The sequence below is a fragment of the Emys orbicularis genome, chromosome 13 (genome assembly GCF_028017835.1).
Source record: "Emys orbicularis isolate rEmyOrb1 chromosome 13, rEmyOrb1.hap1, whole genome shotgun sequence".
NCBI lineage: Eukaryota > Metazoa > Chordata > Testudines > Emydidae > Emys > Emys orbicularis.
The window spans coordinates 34,107,525-34,130,912 of NC_088695.1; the positions used below are offsets into that span (position 1 = coordinate 34,107,525).

Below are 23,388 nucleotides of genomic sequence, written 5' to 3' on the forward strand. Positions count from 1 at the left end.
GGGCTGTGACGTGAGGGCACTGTGACAGGCTTAGGTTTGCTGAGCTCTTGGGCGATGGGTGTAGCTTTTCACAAGAGGCCAGACAGCGGCTTTTGTTTTCACTCCAGCGCTACAGGGAAGTGATTAGCCCTTGATTCGGGACCTTCCCCACTGGAAAACTGACCCGGATCAGCAGTGCGAGGCTTGTTGACACGCTGAGGTGCAGCGACTGGGGAGTGAAATGTGAAATATTTGTGGAGGCGGGGGGGTGAGGAGAAGCTCTGTCTGGGAACCTCTGTTTCCGGTTAAGTCGGCAGTTTTAACAGGTTTGTACCGGTAAACGTTGGTTCACACTAAAACCTGGATGCATGCTCTGTGGGATATTTTTTGCCCTAGCAATGACTGTCATGTAATAAACAGGACACCTGGGTTCTATTCCTGGCTCTGCCTGTGTGGCCGTGGGTGAGACCAGGTGGGTGAGGTGATATCTTTTACTGGACCAACTTCGGTTGGTGAAAGAGACAAGCTTTTGAGTTACACAGACCTGCAGAAGAGTTCTGGATAAGCTCGAAAGCTTGTCTCTCTCACCAACAGAAGTTGGTCCAGTAAAAGATGTCACCTCACCCACCATGTCTCCCTAATATCCTGGTACCCACATGGCTACACAACACTGCAAGCGACCTTCGGCAAGTCATTTCACATCTCAGTTTCCCCACCTGTAAATTGAGGCTTGTACTTGCCTGCCCCATGGGTATGCTGAGGCCTGGAAAGTGCTTGACGCTCAGCTGTGGACAGAAAAGCAATGTGGTGGCAGTTTTTGACCTCTGTTTTTCCAGCTCTTGAACTTGGGAAGTAGGAGAAAATAGCTTGATCAGGCACGGACAAGAGGATTAGCAAACAAAGCCTGGATCCTTCCAAGGTTCAAAAGTTCTCTCTTTCTTGCACTAGCTAGGGCAGGTTCCAGGGATATTTACAACACCCCTAGTCTGTATCCTTCTCCTGTGCTGGAAGGAGCCATGCTAGAGTATCTGGCAAGAGGCAATATGGCACTATGGTCCCTGGAGTGTCGACTTTATCTCAACACAACCGCTAGATGTTTTATTTATTTGTCATAAAGCCAACAAATATGCCCAAGCCCCGGCCCTCCTGGGATGCATTTTGGGCTGACTTCGTGCAGGAAGATAACCCCGAGGAGTGGTTTAAAAATAAACAAAGAGCTCGAGCAAAATCTGCTTGGAGAAGCTAAAGCTCTGGCTCCACATCTGTGAGCTACAGAGTTTTAATTAGCACAGAGATGTGATCTAGGGGCTTGGGCAGAGGAGAGAACACCTGCAATAGAGCAGTGGTTTTCAACCTTTTTTCATTTGCAGACCCCTAAAAAATTTCAAATGTAGGTGTGGACCCCTTTGGAAATTTTAGACAGCCTGTGGACCCCCAGGATTGAAAACACTGCGCTCTAGCAAAGGGATGCTACCCAAACAGGTTAATAAAGAGGATCCTTTTCCCGTTGTGTCTATCCATTGGCCACAGAGGGACTTCAGCACCACTGTAATCACAACTGTTGATCCGGTCGAGAATGCTTTGGACCGTCTCTGTTTGCAGCCCAGGAGTTTGCCGCATGGTGTCTCCCTTTCCCAAAGCCATTTCTCAAGCTTTCTTGCAATGCTCCTGGCTGCTGGAATGTTGTGATTTCAAAGCCCAGGGCATGGCCAGGGTGACTGGACCATCGTGAGTTTGAATAGATTGTGTGGCACATGCCCAATGTGCTTACAGCATGGTCTCCTGAGCAATTATTCACAAACCCAAAGTATAAGCACGGGGGTCCTAGTTCCTGGGGAAGAGGGGAAAGGAATGTCCAGACAGAAATAGAGATGAATTCTGCAGGCTAATCAAAGTGGAGGTTACCATCCTCCTGCTAAGCCCAATGAGTCTCCAGAGCTCTGACTCCAGGGGAGAGAAATAGACCAACAAGGTCCCTATGTGCTAGAATTTAAAGAGGATAGGTCACTAACAATGGACCACAGATTGTTGCCAACTCCAGGTGAGTCGGGCAGACTCAGTGACGCCAACATTGGAGAAGGACCAAGCTGGGCTTGTAAAGAGCTGCTCTAATGGGAACTCTAATGACACATGTGTCTCTCCTTCCCCAAGACCTGAAATACGCATTGCTACAAAAACCACCACTGACCCATTTTGGCGTGTTGAATCTTCTTGTTCTCCCCTGCACCCTCAAAAACAAAACCAAACCCAACTGCAGTCTTGAAAGATAACTTGAATAGACTCTTTGGAATATTGTAACTGAAAAATGAAGAGACTGTTCAATTAGCGTTCTTTATTTCTGTGCTCAAATATATTGACTTAATTTTTATTGCCAGTTTACAGGATTGTTAATAAGTGTGAGCATTATTGATCCTTTGAAGAAAAAAAACAACCAGCATTAGATGGTTGTGGTGATAGTCAGCTGTAGGTAGGACTCTAAACCTCTCCCCGAATGACCAGGCCGGGGTCTTGTTACAGGTACCGTTGGTCTTCCACTGGAATCATGTAACTTTGTTGAAGATGCTCATGTCTCCAATTGGTGTTTAGCTGTCAAATGTGCTTCCAGGGTGCCGCATGTCCCACTCTAGGGTGCGGAGGGAGGAGCGCAAGGGATCCATCCATCCCATTGGCCGCCTGCCAGAACTCACCGGGGTCTCCTTTCTCACATGACTGCTCTCTCTCTCTCTCTCCAGCAGCGGACGAGAAGATCTCCTTTAAATACAGCCCCGGAAAGCTGAGGGGGAACCAGTATAAGACAATGATGACCAAAGAAGAACTCGAGGAGGAACAAAGGTACATTGAGCTTCCTCTTACTTTTGGGCACAAGGCCCCTTGCGGCCGTCCTCTTGCAGCACAGTGTCGATTTTAACCCCTCCCTTCCATGAGTCACAGCGGGAGCTGTGGTGTGAATGTCTGGCCAGTGCATTTGGTCTGGCCCTGTCCCTTTCAGAGAGGCTGGAGAGCTGTTAGAAGCAACCTGGACTTGGAAGGCCGGGAGACCATGACACTGGGTTCCCTTGTATCTGTTCAAGCTCCTTCTGTAGACACTCTGGGTCAGATCCTCAAAGGTATTAGGTGCCTAACTCCCATGAAATCAATGGGAGTTAGGTGCCTAAATACCTTTTGAAGATCTGGGCCTCAGAGGCAGATCCTCATCTCCTGTAAATCGGCACAGCTCCACTGAAATCAAGGGCCAGATCCTCGTCTGGGGTAAATCAGCATAGCTCCACTGACTTTATCAGAGCCATGTTGATTTCATCCCGCTGAGGCTTTGACCCCCATCTACCTTTCTCTATCACTTACCTGCTGTGTTTTCATGGAAGGTCTCAGAAATGAGGGTGTTCAGAGATTGACTAAAACCCAGAGATGCTGGAACCCAGAAGTTAATATAGGGCTTTAGTAGTATTTTCATTGAATACAATAAGATTGTGCCCTGCAGCCTGAATGTAAAGGGATAGTAATAACCATTCAAGTCATTGTAAAATTACATGAGACAATCCTATGGTACAACCCGGAGAGGGCAGGGGAGAACCGAGAACCTGACATTATGAAGTGCTGAGCACTCACAAAATTGAATGAGGTCATTGGAAAGCGCAGGTACTCAGCAGCTATGAAACCCAGGCCCCAGATGGCCTAGTGGCTTTTTCCCACCTCTGATTTCTGTGGATCAAGTTCACAGTTGCTTGCTGAGAAGGCCTGAAGTTTGCTGCTCCTCTAGAATTCCAGCTTTTTGTTGTATCCACCAGGCAAAGTATTAACAACTTCAACAGAACTTTATTTACAGTGGAAGTCTCTTTTCCAAGCTGTAACTGCGCACTCTGTAACTCTCCCAGCCTCCTCAACTCCTTCCTTCCCAGTTCTAATAATCACATGCAGCATCTAAACACCACACTTTTCAAGGCTCTTTATGCCCCAGGGCTTGCCATGTTTTCATAAAATGAACTTGGCAGATTATGAGTTGCCATCTTGCAATCTGATAAAGCCCAGACTAAGCCCCCACACCAAACCGCAGCCTGTGTATAAAACCCCATTTTGAATGAACCGCTGCTCTCAGCTCAGTGACTATGAGCAGTGGCACCAATTCAGATATTTCTTAGGCGGGGCAAATTCCATGTCCTCCCTTCCCCTCCGCCCCCCAGCTGGGACCCTGTTCCAGTCCCAGCTCATCTCATCCCATCCCCCCCTCTTGTTCCTCCTCCCCCCACAGAGACCCCGGGTCTCCCTCAGCTGGGGAGTCTCCTCTCTTTCTTACCCACTCAGTGCATGAGCTGGTGCTGCCAGACATCAAGTTCTCAGTGACTCCTCTGCCACTCCGCAAAACAGGAAGAGACTTCCCGTGAGCCAAGCTGCAACACCATTTGGCCCAGCCTCCATGTGTCTGTGCAGAGGGGTGGCTAGGCCAAAATTGAGTAGCGTCGCAACCCCATGCGCCAGGTCACAAAGCCTCTCGTGGGTCAGTTTCAGTGGCACTGTGACCATGCAGCCGAAGCAATGTTCCATACTGCTCCAGCACAGCTGTATGATTTAGTACCAAACCACTGCTTAAAAACCACTGCATGGTCAGGCCGTGACCCGTCTGCCTCTGCAGCCTAAGAAATTTTGAGCAAGTGCAAAAACCTTGGGGATGGGGGCCTTCTCCCTTCCCCCCCTCCCTCCCCCCGAGCCAGTCCCTCCTAGGTTCCACTAACTACTAGCGAACTAGTGTGTACATTGCTGTACACCAGCTCTATGGGGCTTCTCTGCTGAGACTGCATTCTATTAACTGCGGTATGTTCTTAACAATTACCTCCAGACAGCGTCTAGAGTGGTAACTACCGGTACTGTACCCTGCAGTGCTACCCACCCAACTTCTGCGGTTCCCTTTCATTCAGGCCAGGGGAGAAGTTTTGCCTTACCTCAAAACAACAGAGCCCAGACTTTCTCCCTTCATACGACAACATACTCTGGGGTTTTTTACCCATCACCTTTTCAGAACTCTGATGAAAGTTGCTTCGCTGATGAATTCTCAAAGGCTGCCTAAGGGACTCTTGTCTCCTAGACTGTTCATTCCTCTTCAGATGACTATCTCCACTGTGAAAGTGCGCGCACGCACACGTACGTCTCTATCAGCTGTCCGATGGACTGAATTTTCTTGGGACAATTACAGTGGAGCAAAGTTTTCCAGGCCCAGTGTTTTGGGTCAATGCCATGGTGGCAGGTCTGATATAAAAGCCTATGGTACAGCTATAGTTACTAAAGACTTGAGTGAAGTGAAGGAAGTTTTATACCCTTATCACTGCATCGCAGACTTAGCAGTTAGGCAAATTTAGCTTCAGGACCTTTGTGATTCCTGCTGTTCGGTGTCCAGGGTTGGGGATAATGCTGGTTTTCTAACTCACTAGCTGCCAGGATAGTGGGTTAGGCAGCCCTCTTCCATTGCTAATGGGTTGGCTTTCGTGATGTGGCGAGTGGGGGTTCAAATTGTTGTCCTTTCACTATAAAGTTGTCTTCCCCTATGCTATAGTGAAGCAAATATCCACCTCTGCTTCTGTAGTGGAAGCCCTGGAGCCTGATTCTCCATTGCCCTGCACCTTGGGTAATCACGTACGCTAGTGCAGAGTGGGCGGAAAAAGCTGCTAAATCAGAAGGGTAACATTTTACACCTACTCTGTACTGTTGTAACTGCCTGCACAGAATGCGGGGCAAGGGAGAAGCAAGCCCTCTGTTTTATCCCACTGCCTTGTGTGCTGGGGCATGGGGGAGCGGTGGTCTGGTGAGGACCTGTTGAAAGCAAATTGGGAACTTGTGACACAGCCAGTCTACCAGAGGATCCAGCCCAAGACGTGTGTCATAGGCCAGGTTCCCCTGGTCTCGGGAGATAAAACAGAAGGCTGATGAATCATAGGTTGCTGCCATCTTGATCCTGGCAAAGCTGAGCCGGAACCAACCGTCTTATGGGATTTTCCCCTCAGGAACCCTCTGAGACTGTCTCGTCTCATCATGAGATCCTAGACATCATCCTTTCAGTGCCAAGCAGTGAGGGAGGGGCCTCGCTGGCTTTGAGGAGGTAAAGGAACAGTGAATGACCTGCTGTGTTCCTAGTCTCCTAGAAAACTGACATGGCCGCCTTGTAAAACGCACCTTTGGGATGAGATGGGCCCAGTTCAGTTGGTGATGTGTCTCTCTGGGCATGAGGGTTGTAATGTTAGGGGAAGAAGCGCAGGATAAACTCCTGATTGCTGGGCTAAGTGCAGAGAATGCCTAGCACTACCAAGCCCCCGCCCAAACAAGAAAAAAAACCACTCACTAGGATTCCTGCTGAGTGCCCTGAAGTTAGGTTCCCATGAGTGAGCCTTGCTTTCCCCTGGCTGCATACCCTTTCCATCTCACTGGGTGGAGATCACCTTTAACTGTTACGTTGCACTGAAGTTAGAAACCTTCAGGTTACCTTGCAGCCCGATGGCATTTTACCCACATCCTTCTTACTGGCACATTGGAAAAGTGCTGTAGTCAGAAGAGTGACTCTCCATATAGGTGACACTGTGGGGTTCTGTATTTAGTTTTGCTCCAGATCAAACTTGCTCCATTTATAACTCAGCAGAGGATTTCCACTTCCCCTGTGCCCCAGAAGCTTCAAACTTCCCTGGGGATCTGAGAGTCAGGCTGGGCTCTTTCTGTCTTACGCCATCATCAGTCGTAAAGAATCTGGAACAAAACTTTGTTGCTAGTTTTGTTGCTGATCCATGAGGCAGAACAGGCTCCAGTTAGCTCTGCTGTAGCTGTAGTGACCCTGTATTGGTGACAGCAGTAAAAACTTGATTTGCGTTTCCCCTTTCTTTATATTTCTCTCCGCACCAAACTCTCCACTCACTAACCTGTAGCAAGTTGGTCATGTCTGGTTGCTGCATCCCATCCTTTCCACTCAGACAGAGCCCTTATAGACAAGTCCTGTAGAACTGAAGTGAATGACACCAATAGGGTTCTATAGAAATTACTCTTGGAAAACCTATTCAACCGAAAGACTATCCTACTCTACAAGTGTTTAAACCAGCTTCTATCATACTGTGTGCTCTAGCTCAACCAAAAGTTATGGGCTGGAGGCAGGCATTGTTGTTTGAAGTTATGGCCTGGAATTCCTGTTCTGCAAGAGGTCAGACGAGATGATCATCATGACCCCTTCTGGCCTGAGAATCTGTGGCTGAAATCCTCGGTCACTGAAGTCAATAGGAGTTTGACCATTGACTTCAACAGGGCCAGGATTTCACCCTGTGAAACTATTAATTCTGGAGAAAGGTTGATTCTACAGGATGGCTTCCTCATCAGGTGCATTGACACCCGGCCCCAGCCTTCCAGGCACACACAGGCTCCAGCATCTATTTCCATTTTAGTTCCTTTTTAAAGGGGTTTTCTGTGGGGTATCGTCACACCTAGAACCTGACGAGAACACCTGGAGTTGGCTCTTCCACTTGGGGGTTCTTTTCAAAGTTCTGCTCAGCGTTCCATGTGAAGGGACATTGGCCGACTGTTGTGTTTCTCCTAACAGCTCCTTTATTTTCTTGTCAATGTTCCATGTTTCTGTGTGTTTGTCAGAAGCTTGTGTTTTGTTTCTGGTTTCTTGTCCTCTGGAGCTCGGCTGTGGCATCAGCAACTTTTCATTTCAGGCTTCACAGCTTCCTCTTCTCTAGCTGCTCTATTGGGGCAGAGCTGCCCGCAGGTAAGATGCTAAGCAGATCAGTTGAGAGTAGCAGTGCAGCTCAGCCTCCTCCTTCGTCCTGCCTCATACCCCTTTACGTCCCCCACCCCCGCTGCCAGGCACCTCCTGACAATGCTGCTGTTTTGATATGACCCAGGTTTGCTGCGTTTATATTACAGGATTGAACTGACCTCTGACCTCACATCCCTGTAGCAAGTACCTTAGGTCCTCGGCCACAAACATTCTTGCAAATCTTTTTGGTAAGGAGATGATGTTTCTTAGAAGTAGTGGTACCACCTGATAACCTCTGCTAGTGTTTTTGTTTTGTTTTTTGTTTTTTTAAATGAAGTAACCATGTCTGTCCCACCTTCCTCACCCCCCCCCACTCCCTCCTCATAACAAATTAATAAATCGACTCTCCTCCGTGCCCCCATCTCATTTTCCATCAGCACCACAAACTGACCTAGACCTTTGTCCCCTCTAGCTATGGCCTGTACTGAGCAGCTGTGATCTCTGCAGGAAAAGCCACGCGTGCTCAGCACCTCTTAGGCTCTGTCCGTCACACCTGTGTGCTCGGCCTTTGAAACTTGGAAGTTAGGCCCCTAAATCCACTTTTGTCCGCCAAGTTTGAAAACTAGGGTCACAGCCTGGATGACGGAGCCATCGCGAGTTGTGCCTTAGGTTGTGCAGGCTAAAGTTGCACAGAAAGGCCTTTTGGTTGTTTTTCTGATAGCATCTCTTGTCTGCGCCTGGAGGAGTTGTCAGCCCCATGCAGGAAAGGGGAAGGGCATGCAGCAGAAATGGTTCTTGAATAGAAAACCATTTCTGCTTCATGCCACCCCACATTGCCTCAAAACTGCAGATATTTTTGCACCACTTTGCTTGATCCAAATTGAGGATTTATCCCTAAATCTGCCCTAAATGCCCTGATAGGGGGAGGAGTATGTTATGTACTAGCTGCTGCAATTTCCTGTCTCTGATCATTTCAGTCTTAAAAATAGAGGCACTTCTCAGAAAGGGAGAAGGACGGTGACCAGACTGGTGAATGTTTTGGCTAAACGTGGTTTGCCAGATCCTGTTTCTTAAAAGCCTTGTCTTCTGCACTAGGGATTTGCCCCAGTTCTGGCCATCGGTTGCCAGCCATACGTGTAGCTGCCCCAATGCAAACCACTGGTGCAAACAGGCTAATCCACAGCTTGCACTGGTGTGGTTTACCCCGGTTTCATGCTATACCTGTGCAAATCACTGCTTGTAATGGTTTAACCTGGCTACGTGAGGTGCTTGCACTGGTGCAGCTGTCCTGGTGGCTGGGCCACAAGGGGGTACAGGCAATGCTCTTAAATGCAACTACGGTGACCGACTGACACACTGACTATTTTTAAAGTAGCCTTTGTCAGCTGCTTCCCAAACTTTGCTCCGAGTCCAATAAAAAATGTTGCAACTGGGCAGGAAGATGATCAGGACTTCACGCAACTCTGTAAGCTTCTGCAGGGCTGGCAGATAGGTGTTTTTAAAGAGGAAGTAATCCAGGAATAATTCCATTTGGTCTGTTAATCCTTTTGTGACCTCTTTTCTTGGCCCAGAGCCTGGTCCTTTTAAAGTGCTTGGCAAAACTAGTGTGGACATTAGTGGGACACAGGAGTCAGGCCCCAGGAGTCTATGCCTTTCTTAACATGCCTCCCTTCCCAGATTTATTGGCTGACCTTGGCTGGAGAAAGGAGAGAGCAAGTGTGTTTGACTCAGCATGAGTGTTTGTGGGAGGGTCTCTTCTCCCTCCTCCACTCCTCATTCCAGGGGTTTAGGAGAAGGTGAACATAGCCAGAAGTATCTGTAGGGTCTCTAATCCTACGGGGGGAAACGGTAATCAGTGCGAGTTGGAGAGAGAAAGGATGGCAGCTGTATTTTCAGCATAATCACCTTTCACTGGTGGGTGTCAACTCAAGCATCATAAATGCTTCTAATTCTTGCGTGGGCTGCAGGGTTAGAAAGGGGAAGTCCATACGCTCCAGACATTCTTGGCTGAAACTTTAGGGTGTCAGCTAAGCCCAGCTTGTATTAGTGTCAGAATGGGATGGGGGGAAGGCATTGGAAATGGAACGGGAAGGCGTTTGCCCCCAGATTTGCTCAAGGATGAGGTTGGTCAGGAAGGAGAAGTGGAACCCTGATCCTGAGTGTGCGAATTCCTCCCCATCCTTTGAGCTTCAGGGGTTATTTTTCCAGCACAGCCATAATATGCCTGGAGTAGGAGCGCCCTCTACAGGGTAAAGTGAACCCTTTTGATTTGGATCCCGACTTCAAACCCACAAGTAGGACAAACTAGTTGGGAGGCAAGATTCCCTAGTATGTGAACTTGCTACTTAGTGGGAGCCACTGGAAGTAGGGACTAAATGATCCACTAGACTCTATCCCGCCCTGCTTATTTCACATGTGTTGTGCAGCTGAATCTGCAAGTGCTTTGAGAAATCCCTGCCTTGCTCAAGGCTGGGGAGGCTGCAGAAAGACTGGGTAGGGGAGGGCAGTGATTGTCCCATTTGGGGGAAGTGGGCTCATTATCCAACCAATCAGCTGAACATTTTGGGGGCAAATTCTCTCCCTCCTTCTGAACGTCCCCCTCCCCTCCACTCTCCTGGCCAGTTCTTAGCAGAAATGAGCTGAGGGGGTGATGCTTGGATCTGGCTTAGGCTTAGGCTAGGGTTCAAAGCTAAACTGGAGTCCAGCCCCAGGGGAGTCAGAATATTATGAGCTGATCTCATGAGATTTCCATTCTCTTGGGCCTCAATTTAGAACTGGAAAATTGGCCCCTTTCCACTTTGGGTCCAGTCTGGAATCTGAAGTTTTAGAGTATTGAAATTCAAAGGGACGGGGTGGGAGAGCTGGTTTTCCAGTCTGTGCTCACCCCTAGTTAAGGATGGGGAGAAAAGACCCTGCCATGACGTAGCATCGCAACATGAACCTAGGATCAAAACGGGTGCAGCTGGACATAAAAAGGGAAGGTGGTTGTTTTAAAATTTGGACTGGAGAGCAGTGGTGGCGACTCCTCCAGAATGGACAAGGGCTGCAAGGGGCTGGTTGACAGTCTGACAATCTTAGTCTATTCGCTGTGTATATTTCAAACCCCTCCATTATTGTTTCCCCCAAGGGTGCAAAAGAGGTGGGGCTGTATCTGGACAGGTCTCCATTAGCATTCCCAGCCCCTGGGCTCTCCTAGCATCTCCATCGCATGTTCCCCTCTGCTTGCTCATCGGTGCCTTCTGCTTGCTTTCTCCTTTGTGTAGCATGGGGATGGAGTGGGCATTTTCCCTTCCTCCTTCATCTCTTCCCCTTTGCTGCTTGCTTTCTCCCTGGCCCCTTCCTTGGCAGCTGTGCTTTCCTGTCCAGCATGGCGCTTCTTTTGGATGAGAGAGGCTGGTAAGTTTTTGTTGTTCCTTTTTTGGCTTTTCATCTTCTGCAGCACGATAGGTGTCCCGGGGCGAGGAACAAGCAGCGAGGAGAAGGGGTTGGCATCTGCTATTTTATTTAGGTCAGAATGATGGCCCTGTCTAGCAGCAGAGAGCATTATGGGCAATGCAATGCGTATTGCCATTCAGCCAAAAAAAACCCAACGCCAAGAAATGTATTCCCCTCCCTACCACATCCCTGATGGGAGTCCTATGCTTCTCCGGTGGGTCTATGTTGGGCCCACACTGCAGTTGGGGTTAACCCGCCCCCAGGCATAGCTGCAGAAGTGCCAACCCTCCCCTCCCCTTTTCTGGCCAAATATTTACCTCTTCCCACTAAGTCCCTACCAAAAAGGTCTTCTAATCTAAAAGAGTTAAGCTCTGGCCCGTTTATTGTTTTCCAATGTAGCCACTAATCCAGGGGTCTCAAACTCAGATGACCCCGAGGGCCGCATGAGGACTAGTGCATTGGTCTGAGGGCTGCATCACTGACACCCCCCCCCCCGCTGCCTCTGGCCCCGCCCCCACTCCACCCCTTCCAATTAGGCCCCTTCCCTGCCCCATTCCAATCCCTTCCCTGAAGTCCCCACCCCAATGCTGCCCCCAGGGGGTGCAGAAAGGGTGCAGGGTGCAGCGGGGGCTGAGGGCAGGGAGTTCAGGTGCAGGAGGTGTGCAGGGTGCTCAGGGCAGGGAGTTGGTGTGTGGGGTACAAGAGGGGTGCGGCAGGGGGTCAGGGTGCAGCAGGTGGCTCAGGGCTGGGAGTGCAGGAGGGGTGCGGGCCGCGTGTTTGAGACCCCTGCACTAATCTTACTGCAGCCTTAACTATGGTCCAGAGCCACAAACGATGCTTCCATAGTAGAGAGCCAACAGTGTCAAGGAAAAATCCCTGTTTCCCTCCCCACACTTAATACCCAGACTTAAACTTTTCTGGGGCAGCTCCCCCGTTTGGTAGAACACCCTCTACAAATGGGGTGTTGCACATAAAACAAACATAAGAGTCACATGTAGAAAATATTGCCCGTGTCCTGTGTGTGGCAACGGGGGAGCTTTGAGAGCTCCTGGCAGCTTTTTCCATAGGTTTAGAGTCTCTTCTCTTTCACTGTGTGAGGCTGAGAATACGGGCCCCGCTTTGAGCTGCTGGATTCTCTTCCTTTCTCTGCTCAGCTCCCCAATTCTCCTCTGGTTCATGGCTGCTTCTCTGTGTCTCCCCGGTCCATTATTCATGACATGTCTTCCTCAGCTTCTGCTTTGCTTAGTCCTGTGTTCCCATGGGCAGCTTGCCATTCTCCATCTGCTAACTCACTGGGAGTCTCAAACCTCTGGCACGCCTGCATTCTCCCATAGCAGGGAGCAGCATGTGCCTGTAGAGGCACTTGGGTTGAATACCAAGACAATGCATAAGTTACAAGCCAATAAGTGGGTGGAAAGCCAAAACCTGGTGTAATTTATATGCCAAGGGGCCAGAAGTAAGCATAAGTCTGCCTCTTGCTCCACTTTACTCATCACTTTGGAGTCTGGCCCTTTGGGCAGGATTTTCAGGAGCTGAAGGGACGTAGGCCTGGTCTACACTAGAAAATTCAGTCAGTTTAACTCTGTCAGTCAAGGGTGTGAAAAATCCACACCCCTGAGCGATGTAGTTAAGCCAACCTGAACCCCAGTATAGAAGATTTCTTCCATCAAGCTATCTACCACCTCTCAGGGAGGTGGATGACCTACGCTGATGGGAGAATTCCTGCCGTCGGCCTAGGTAGTGTCTACACTGAAGCTCTGCAGCTGTGCCGCGGTAGCGTTTTAAGTGTAGACAAGCTCCTGGAGCACAAGTCCTACTGAAAGTCAATGGGGCTTGTGGTCCTAAATCATGTAGACTCTTTTCAAAATACCACTTGCCTAGTGTCCCTGTGAAACGATGGACAGGCTGGGTACTTCCGGAGCTCATTTTGTGTATTTAGCCTTTTGACTTGTTAACTCCATGCTGCAGGAGGCATTTGGACTCCCGTTGATTAAAGCTCATTCCGTAGCTCTTCACCTTCCCTCTTCGTCTCTCTTTCTAAGCGTAAACAGTCTCTAATGTTTTCTCTACGCTGAAGCAGTCTCTCTATGCCTCACCCACTGGCAGAAGCAGCTAGAGAACTCGGGTTCGATGTATCCTTCCTCAGACTCCGCAAAACCTCAGAGTGCTGTGGTGAATCAAGGAGAACAGTTAAGGTCCCAGCCATGGGGGGCAGTTAAATTTACTGGGCACCCCTTGCTAGCCGGACCCTGTACTAAATTTAAGATGGTAATTAAAAAGGGGCTCAGTACCTGCAAGGGACAATATGGAGGAAAAGTGGTGGTGGGAACATCCCTCACAAGAGGAACTGGGAGGCCAAAGGTGGGCTGGGATGCTGAGAGAAGCTCTTCCACCCAATGTCATGGTCTACCCAGTTCCAGTGGCCCTTCCTCATTGACATCCCATCAGAATCGAGCGTGTTTTCACTCTGGACTGGGAGAGGGTTGGCCCTTCATGGAGCCAGCCAAGCTTCTGCTTCTCCTTTCTGGATTTCATAGACGCCAGAGGCTGAGCAGCTGGCGCTCCGGGCAAAGTCTACGCTTCTGAAAATCGGGCCCTAAGTGAATCAGCTGCTACCGTATTCAGCCTGCAAAGGCATTCCTATCTCCTTCAGTGAGCAAACAGGACCTGCACTGGGAGCTACACCATAGCCCCTGAAAGTCTGGGTCCGCACCTCGATGTTTAGCAAGGGTTAATCCAAGTGCTTAATAGCTGGCCCATCTGGTATGGTTTTCATGTGTCTGACCTCACAGTGCCACACACCTGTCCCCTTCAGCCAGTGCGTGGAAACTGCCTTCCCCTTTGCTCTGTCAGCACTGCTTAGGCTCTCCTGCTCTCCCCGGAGGCTGGTAGTCAGTCCCATTTGGATGAGGAAACAGAGCCACAGAAAGCCTAAAGGACTCTTCCCAAAGCTCCAGAGGAAGCTTCAGGTTTCATGTAAACCCCGATGCGTTCGTGTTGGAGGGTGGAGGAGGGAGGCATTTGAAATGGAAAAGGAAGGAAAGGGACTTGGGAGCTTTTTGCTCCAGTCCCACTGGCCAGTTGCTAGATGGTGCTTCTCCCCTGATTCTGTGTCCTCCATGGGTAAGCTGTGGTGCCACCATTTCCACCCCACCCAGCCTAATGCCTGGACTGTAGGAACTCCTCCAGCGGGTGCATAGTATGGAGTCCTGTTATCTCACATTGACTGGAGTAACTTCTACACCCTTCCTGCTGTGCCCCGGCTGTGCCACATCAGCTGTGGGAAGGGGCGGCGCTGGAGACCCCACCTCTGCTCTACCTGTGAAGCGGGAGGTCCATGACCAGAAGTCTTTGGTTCCCTCTGAGTGAAGGGAATCAACAGCAGGGCCAGACCACTCCATAGAGTTCTAACGGCCTGGCCTGCAGCTGCCCTCATCTCTGCTTGGGAGGTGCCACCCACGGAGACAGCATGTCCCCGCCTGACAGGATTCTGCTGGGATCAAGGTGGAGCATGGCCTTCTGGGTCCTGCAGCATCCAAACCTCCCCTCGTGCTAGGTGAAAGTGCCTCTGCTAAACCAGCTGGGTGCAGTTCTTGGCGAGTTACCAATCTGGCCCTTGGGCGGGGGGCATTTGGACAATCCCTGCCCCAGCTGTGGGGATAGGCCTCCCTGTAAAGGAGGAGCCTAAACTGAGCCTTTAGCACCATGTGAATTCTTGTGCAATCGGGTTAATGGCATTTGCATGAGAGACTTTGTAGCCTTGAGATGAAAGTGTGGGGTGAGGGGTGTGGACCTCCATTAGCGACTCTCTTGAGGAGACTCTCAAGCTTTGATGCCAGGCTCAGACAGTATGTGGCAGTCTGACTCTCCCCTTCCCAAGCTGTTTGGGGATGAAGGGCAGTAAGGGCGGGGGCTGGAATAGGAGACATTTAAATCTGGCTGCTTTTTGAAAGAGATGTTTTGTGCTTTAATCATCTAACAGCTGCAGTGGCCCGGGTCCTAGATGGAGAGGTCTGCCGAGAGGTTCCCACAATGTGTATGGCCATGGGCCAGTCCAGAGCAGGGAGTCTGGCTTCCACGGGAATGCAGGGCCAGGTTCTCATTTACGTTGTGGTCCCTTTACCCCATGCTGGCGCCTTGGAGGCGTAAATGTGATTTACTCCTGCTTTAAAGCCGGAGCAGAGTGGTGTCAAAGGGGATCTCACAACAATATCCCATCTTATCGGCCACTGCCAATGGCAGGATTCCAGACACCTGAGGCTCCGGATAAAGGGGAACCCCCCCTCTGGGGATCCTCCCCACCCCACCCAGACACTCACAAATTGATACACTTAGCTAGATGGACAATGCTGTACCTTTCAGTGGAGAGGAAAATCCTTCTTGGCCCCTACAGCAATCAGCGTATTCCCTGAAGTATGGAATCTGATTCTCCTTCTCTTCCCAACCATGGCAGGATACTGATGACCCGACTCCCCGCACAGTGAATCCTCCAGAGCGATTATCCCCTCTGAAGTATTTCCTTTATGCTAAACTGGGCAGCCGCTGAGCTTGCTTGTGCTCAGCCCGGTAGTAGAGAAGCTTGACTGATGCTCAGTGTGCATCTCCAATCTGGATCTAGCCCATAAACTAGGCTCACTTACCTGTTGGGAGGTGAGGGCATTTTGCACGGAGGGACTGTACCCCTGCCTGATGCTGAAGACACTACTACACTATAGGTGTGGAGACCCACTTCAACTGGAATTAGGAGCAGAAATACGTCAAATGGGACTTAGTCTATGAAAGACGTGGGCGTGCAGCTGAAGAGCTGAGGCGTGTTTGGGCTCGTCTTCCTACCCTTGAAGGTTATCCTTGCCTGCTCTGACAGGCATCCTATAAAAAGTATGAACAGTGGGCTAGAAACAAAGCTAAGCCTTTCCAAGAATGGAGAATTCTTAATGGTTCGAGCCAGAGAGCAGTGACAGAACTACTGTGTTCTAGCCCTGGCTCTGGCAATGACTTGATATGAGACCTTGGGAAAGTCATTTCACTTCTCTGTGCCTCAGTCTATCCATCTATAAAATGAGTCCAATGCATCTTCCCTACCTCCTTGGCAGGTCCTGAGCTTTACCGCTCATAAAGCAATTTGAGATCCTCCAATGAAAAGCGGAGTAGTCGTGTTTATGGATTGACCCTCTTTTCCCCCCTCCCCCCCAGGCCTGCCATGTGACTATGTCCTGTTTAATACAAAAGGGACAGACAGCACTAGAGCAATAGGTATTCTTTTTAGAGGAAGATTTTAGAAAGAACAGTCTTATTCCTCTTGTCTTTGCATGCTCAAACCTGCTACCGATAGCATGAGAACGTTAGCGAAGCAGTCACGTGTTCACCACAAGGCTTACTTCCCCGAGTTGGCTTGGCATGTACTGAGGAATATTCAGCCAGGCAGGTAATCCAGTTGCTCTGGAATGCTCTGGGTGGGACAGTGGGTCCACTCAGAATAGGAGCTGCTGCAGCACCCAATTTGTAGGATCAGAAGGGTCTGAATTGTATTGGGTACCAATCAAGAGGGCATGCAGTCATTTGGCTTACTCTGTTGTTTGGGTTTAGACTATCTTGCTGCAATTGATGAAGCAAAAGGCCTCTTACTTTGAGGCACTACAGTCTGCAAATGGCTCTTTGTGATTCAGAAACTTCCTTTGCCTCCCCCTCCAGCACTAAGTCCTTTTCCCTTGCTCGTTACAAAAATAATTAACAAACCAAACTCAAAAGGTGAAATGACTGAAATGAATTCTCTTCTTTTCTCCTTGTTTCTCTTTTTGCAGAACTGAAGACTATATGAAGTTATCCCTAGCCTCCTCCTAAAGGCTTTCCCCTTGGCATCTTAAAGGCTTGAGAGAAATACCAAAACCAACCAACCACACAAACAAAAGAAAAAATAATAAACCCTCAAAACTCGGGAGTTTCTCCTTGGCTGAAGTTGGGTTCTTCAAAATAACTCCTTGTGGTATCAAGGTTAAGGAGAATCTCTTGCTTGGGTCCCTGGGCACAACCAGGCTAGAGCTGTGACTGGAGTTGTGTTTGGGGGGTTCAAGACCTAATATGGGACTGAGACCCCCCAAACAGAACCCAGAGTGGACACCAAAAATTCAGTGAGTCTATTGAGTTGTGTTAATCACACTCTGTCTGCCCTATCCTGAAACCTGTATTGATCCTTTAGAGGAAATGGGCAAAATCCAGATGTTATTTTAGATCCACCCAGACGTTGTACCCAAGTATCCAACCCATTTCTTCCGGGGACCAAACTCATCCTTTAGCTTTGAAAATTACAGCTGGAGATTTAAAACATTGTTTAGCATTGGGGGGAGGGGGGGAAGGGGGTTTGAGAGACTATCACTGGACTGACTTAATCTTGCTCTGTAATCATTTCAGCAGAGAGCTGATCCTTTAGTTTAGGTAGAGGGAAGACCTAAGAAGTGAGATTGGTTTGTCTTGTAGCTCTAATGTTTGTGGTGACTTCCCGTTTAGGAGCCCAAGCTTTGTTAATGACTGGTAGTGCCTGGATTTACTTTTCCCTGCTCCAGTTCCCAAGAGGGAGAGGGTGGATGAGGTAGCCCTGAAATTGAGGGCTCCCTCTGGATTATGATGAGTTTCTGGGGGTGCCAACAACGTTTCCCGTTCCCTTCTCCACACCACCTTGCTGTTCTAATATCCCCTTCTCTTTCCCATTCCTTTTTGTCACTGTTGCTGGCCTGCCTGCTTTGCCCGAGGTTCAGCTCCTCTTCTGAGCCTTGTCATGTACAGGAGATGAGCTCTGATGGGCATCAGCACCCGCTCCATTGAGATCTAACTTCAAATAGGGTCGGGTTGGTTTGCAGGAAGTCCTTCCATGGGAAGAGGGTTTTGAGTCCTCTGCTGATATCACCTCATGTCCTGCAGCATTACAGCATAGTTGGAATCTGTCCTCCAAGCTTCCCTTCATTTTTGTGGAGAGGCCGCCTCTTAGCTAAAGCTTCAAGCATATCAAAAACCAGGCTGCTTTGTTTTATTCCTACACAGACAATACTTGAAACTATTTACTCGGTCGTTCTTTGCAGCGCCTGGGTTTGGAGAATGTTTGTCTGTAAAAAGGGCTCATTTCACAAACAGCCGGAGGCTTCAGCTTTAAGGAAGCTGCCCCTTCCAAGCCGGTAACTGCTAGCACATTAAATGGATTGCTTATGACTCCTAGACACACAAGGCCGTTCTGCTTCGAGGTATCCAACATGGCTGGCCATTCTGTCTCCAATTCGTGCTGGCTGGCAGATTTGACGTTCCAAGCGTGTGACTATGCAAAGAATGCCTTATATACAGATATCTTTAAGTTATATGGCAAAATGTACATCAAGCAAGCAAAGTCTATAGCCGAGCCCAGATTTTGCAAGTGGCAGCAAGTTAAGCTATTTCTTTAACAACAAAAAAGGCTGTCTAGGTATTTTTTTAACTTTTTTTTTTTTTTCATCTGAAGGTGGCTCTTATACACAGGACTGTAATTCTAGTGGCTTGAAACTGTAAATTGCCTTTGTTCAGTTCAATAAATCTTTGAATAGTTTATTTGGATGGGCATTGTGTTGTTTTTACCTTTTGCTTTTTTCCCCTCCTTCTCTCTTCCACAGAACTTGTCTAGTGGTGATTTATAGCATTACATCTGGGTCACATATCTTTCACTGCTTTTGCTGCCCTAGCAGGGAATTCTTATTCATGTGAAAATACCCAATAAGGACTTGTTGTCGTATAGAATGTGGCGGAAGACACTTGTAAAGTCTTACTCAGCAGATTTGCTTCCTATATGTGCCCAGAGTTAGGACTTTAGTGACAGAGGGCCAGACTGTGATGTCACTCTGTGAATAAGGGTATCTTACTCCACACGTAGTCCCATTGACTTCAGTGGGAGCAGAGTTAGGCCAACACTGTTAAAAATCACACCCTGAAACCTTTTGATTTTACTTCTGTTGGAGCTAGGCAGAGTCAGTGAAGCTGGGAGAGATGAGCTGGACTCTATTTTTGCTCCTTCAACATCCGTAGTATTCGTGAAGTTCCAATTGCAGAATCTTTGGCCAAGATTTTCAAATGTGACAAGTTTATTTTGGGAGCCTCCATTTTTGGGTAGCCAAGACCCTGTACGGCAGGGGTTCTCAAACTGGGGGTTGGGACCCCTCAGGGGGTCGTGAGGTTATTACATGGGGGGGTTGCGAGCTGTCAGCCTCCACTCCAAACCCCGCTTTGCCTCCAGCATTTATAATGGTGTTAAATATATAAAAAAGTGTTTTTAATTTATAAGGTGGGTCGCACTCAGAGGCTTGCTATGTGAAAGGGGTCACCTGTACAAAAGTTTGAGAACCACTGCTGTACAGGGACCTGATTTTTCAGAAGGTGGGTACTCAGCACTTTCTAAAAATCAGGTCCATTTGCAGGGTCTCAAGTTAGGTGCCTCAAATCATTAATTACTTTTGAAAATCTTGAGTTGGAATTTTCAAAGAGCTAAGGGAACAAGGAGCCCAAATACCATTGATTTTCAACAAGAGTTCAGCTGTTTTGAAAATCCCAGCCTTAGCCTATTTTGTCAGTGATGAGTGAAATCCAAGTGCATTGATATTGGGTTGAAACAAAAACAAAACAAACAAACCAAAAAACATGTTGAGACTTTTCTGTGACCATACTAGACAAAAAGTGTTTGGTCACTAAAAGTTGCAATTGTGTTTAGACTTTTTCTCAATCTATTAAGCTTCTTGGAACAATAAGGAAGAGAACCAGAACTAGTTTTTGTTCCCAGCTGGAATAAACTTCAAAGATGCCTGTGTAAGGAGAAGAACACATACTGAATTTCTCCAGACTAGATAGGAGATATGCCCCCTGGAATCCAATTAGGTTCTGAAATAAAATATAAAGATCTGTAACTGCTCAGCCTCCCTTCCTTTTTCCTATTCTGAAAAGGTTAGTTTAATGTGTTCTCATGCACGTGAGTAAAGTATATGAGAGACAATGGGATTCTTGAGGGTTATAGAGTTGAGATGTCATTGGTTCAGTAGGGGTATAATGACCGCTCCAAGCCAAGGCTGTACAGAGAAGCTTTCATTTCATAACAAAATGATCCTAGCTCATTAACAGAATATATATAGTCTTTAAATGCTACAGCCACATGGGTTTTGATTGTAGAACAAAGTAATTGGCACAATAACGGCTGCTGTTCGCTAAGCTCTGCTTTTTCAGAATTCTGTTTCCCCTGCAATGTTAAAGCAGGGTGGGAAATGCAGCTCATTTGTCACCACTTCTGATCGGTATTCATGTTTATCAGTAGATGTAAGGAACACGCACAACCCTTCCAGTTCCAGGTTGTGCTTCACAGATTGAAAGCTCCTTTGTTCACCTGTGACTATGGCCCATCTCCTACCATTGATTTTGTTTTTTAATGCAAAATTCCCAGTGGAATTGCTGTTGATGGATCAGTGCTGTGCTCTGTTGTTTCACACACACATTGAACCTGTTTCTGTCTTCTCTAGGGAAAGAAGGGAGGTTAGGTAATATTTTTTTATTGGTGAAAGAAACAAGCTTTCGAGCTACACAGAGCTTTTCAGGTCTTTTGTCTGCTCTAGACATTTATACCACTCCCAGCGCCACAACTTCTAAGCAGCTTCCCCCTTAAGTTTTAAGCAGCCACATTCCTAAAACTGTGATTTCACTACCAAAAAAAGGTGCATTTCTACATCAAGGTATCTAACTCAAGATAACTATCTAGATGTAAAATCCTAGTGGAGACAAAACACAGATAAATTTTAATTCCTTGTATCTAGTTGAAGTTAACCCCAAATTGGGGGTGGGGGAGGGTGTTATAGGATTGGCCTCATCCAGCTATATTGACTTGTCTCCAGTAGGATTTTACATTGATATTACTATCTTGATGTAAAATCACATCTTTTAGTGCAGTGAAGACATAGCTTAATGCCGGCTGAGTTCTGATCTTCCATCTTCCTGTGCTTGTGAGATTGCCACTTGTAATATCTGCTTCCCAGCACAACCTGCAGAGACTCATTCCATGGTGGTATCGTCACCATGGAGTGAAACAAAATTCTCATGCTTTCATTTGTTAGCGAAAACTCTTGCTGCAAACTCGCCCGTTGTCTGTCTCGGGTGCGGCAAAAGAGTCCCTAGAGTTTATTACCAGGGCCGGGTGCCAGAATATCTGGCAGGTAAGGAAGGGACTTGTCAGGATAGGTTTGGCAACTGAAATGAGAATGAGATTCTACTACTATAGACAGGAGGGCTGGCTGTGCCAGAAGCAGAGAATCCTGGGAAGGTGGGTTTTGGGACGGCAGAGAGTGAAGGCCAATCTTCCATCCCCTGTCAGCAGCCTGCTCCAGGGACCAGTGATGCTGAGGGGGTTTGAATCTGTGGACAGCACCAGCTCTGCATTTCTGACCTGCTGTGGGTCAACAGACTCTGTTCTCATGGGGGATGGAAGGGCAGTAAGAGCTTTGAGGTTTAGATAATAATAGCAAAGCCTTGTTCCGCCCTTGTTACAGTCATAACACCACGGCTCCTTTAGTTCTTATAATCCTAAGAAGGAGAGCCAAGGACTGCGTGTAATAGGTGGGAAACTTGCTGCACTCTCAGGGAGACTTGCAGTGAGACCACATCAGTCCTGTAACCAATCCCAGCTAGTAATGAAACAGTACTCTCTCCTCCTTCCCCCTAAAAAAAATTAGGGGTATGTATAACAGAATATGTCCATGTGCTAGGTTCAGGGCCAACTCCTGATGCCCATTACTCAACACTGGAAAAAAAACCTAGTAAACCCCAATGCAAGACTGACTTCTCTCTCTGATCACTCATTTCCCAGTAGCAGACTAATGGCTTGTGTACACTTGAAAGTTAATTTGGATTAAGGTAATATTTAAAGTGCAATAACTATTTTAGCATAACTCCATGTGTGGACACTTATTCCAGAATATAAGAGTGTCTGTAGACAAGCCCTAAGAAAGCTCAAAATAAGGGGGTATGTCTTGGAATAAAGAGTTGGATAATGTGTGTGTATGAGGAGTGGGTATTAAGGGTCAAATCCTGCTTATTGTATATGTGCAGGTTTGCTGAAGTCAACAGGACTCGTAAGGTGAGCGTCATGTCTCATTTGACTCCATTATTGCTATTCACAGTGCCTCTTGGAGAGTGGCTATTTCTCCTTTTACTTTTCTTCTTGACAGGGTTCAGAGAGAGCAGCTGACTGCCATCTTCAGGCTCATGAAGGAAAACAGTGAGACATTTGGAGAGATGTCTGAAGGAGACATGAAGGAGCAGCTTAAACTTTATGACATGTAGGCTCACAGCCACTACAGTCTATGGCCTGCCTGCTGCCTCAGCCCCTTATCATTCGACACTGGAGACTGTCGTGCTATAAAACTGTCACTAAATACATAATCAGTTTCATATTTTGGATGGTTTGCAAAAATGTATAGGCCTCTTTGAAATATTTCAAAGACTTGTCATTTCTATCCCTTTTTACTGGTTTTCCTAAAGGAGCTATTGCTGTATTTTCATCTCATGCAGAGATATTTCAACTCTTTTTGGCCAGTTTGTAAGAGCCAGACCGTACCGCATGGTGAAAGTTGTAACTGTATTCTGACTATGCTTTGTAAGTACGTATTTCTTCACTCTGATCCTCCATCATCTTGGTGTCTAAAGGAATCCGAGTAAAGTAAAACCACAGCTGCTGCACACTCTAACATGGATAAAATGGGAGTGTAATGAGGAGTTCACTTGCCCTCGCAACAAATCAGCCAGAGACCTCTTCTGAGTGCAATCACCAGTGCTTTTTATTTTCAGTTCCCACCACCTTCTGTTTATAGTCTGCTCCAAACCAGCAACCTGAGGGACAGCTAGTTTCTCCAGCCAGCAGGGATGCACAGGCCTCCCTCCCCCCTTCACTTCCTGCCTGCCTGCCTGCCAGCCTTATAAAGCCCCCTGGCTAATGAGGCCTGCAGGTGCTTCTCTTCTAGCAATTTGGCATGGCCTACTCAGCCAGCCCCAATGAATGCTTCTTAATTGGAGCTGGGCTAACAGGGGCCTGGCTCAGGACCTCCTGGCCAGCACCCTGTTACAGGGAGGTTACCCTTTTAGGGTATATCTGCACTGCAGCTGAGAGTGTGCTTCCCAGTGTGCATAGACAGACACACACACACTAGCTTGAGCCATGGTGATACAGGTAGCAGCTTGGGCTAGCCACACAAGTACAATCATGTTCA

The 23,388-nt window shown here is 48.0% G+C and overlaps 1 protein-coding gene across 1 annotated transcript in view; it reads left to right on the forward strand.

Moving 5' to 3' along the window:
* The window catches only part of MXRA7 (matrix remodeling associated 7), a 50,015-nt gene extending 27,550 nt beyond the window's left edge, over positions 1-22,465 (forward strand). The window contains exons 3-4 of the mRNA XM_065416251.1: positions 2,712-2,811; positions 22,351-22,465. Of these exons, the coding sequence (XP_065272323.1) occupies positions 2,712-2,811; positions 22,351-22,465 (215 nt within the window). The remainder of the gene's footprint in view (positions 1-2,711; positions 2,812-22,350) is intronic.
* The last annotated feature ends 923 nt before the right edge of the window (positions 22,466-23,388 follow it).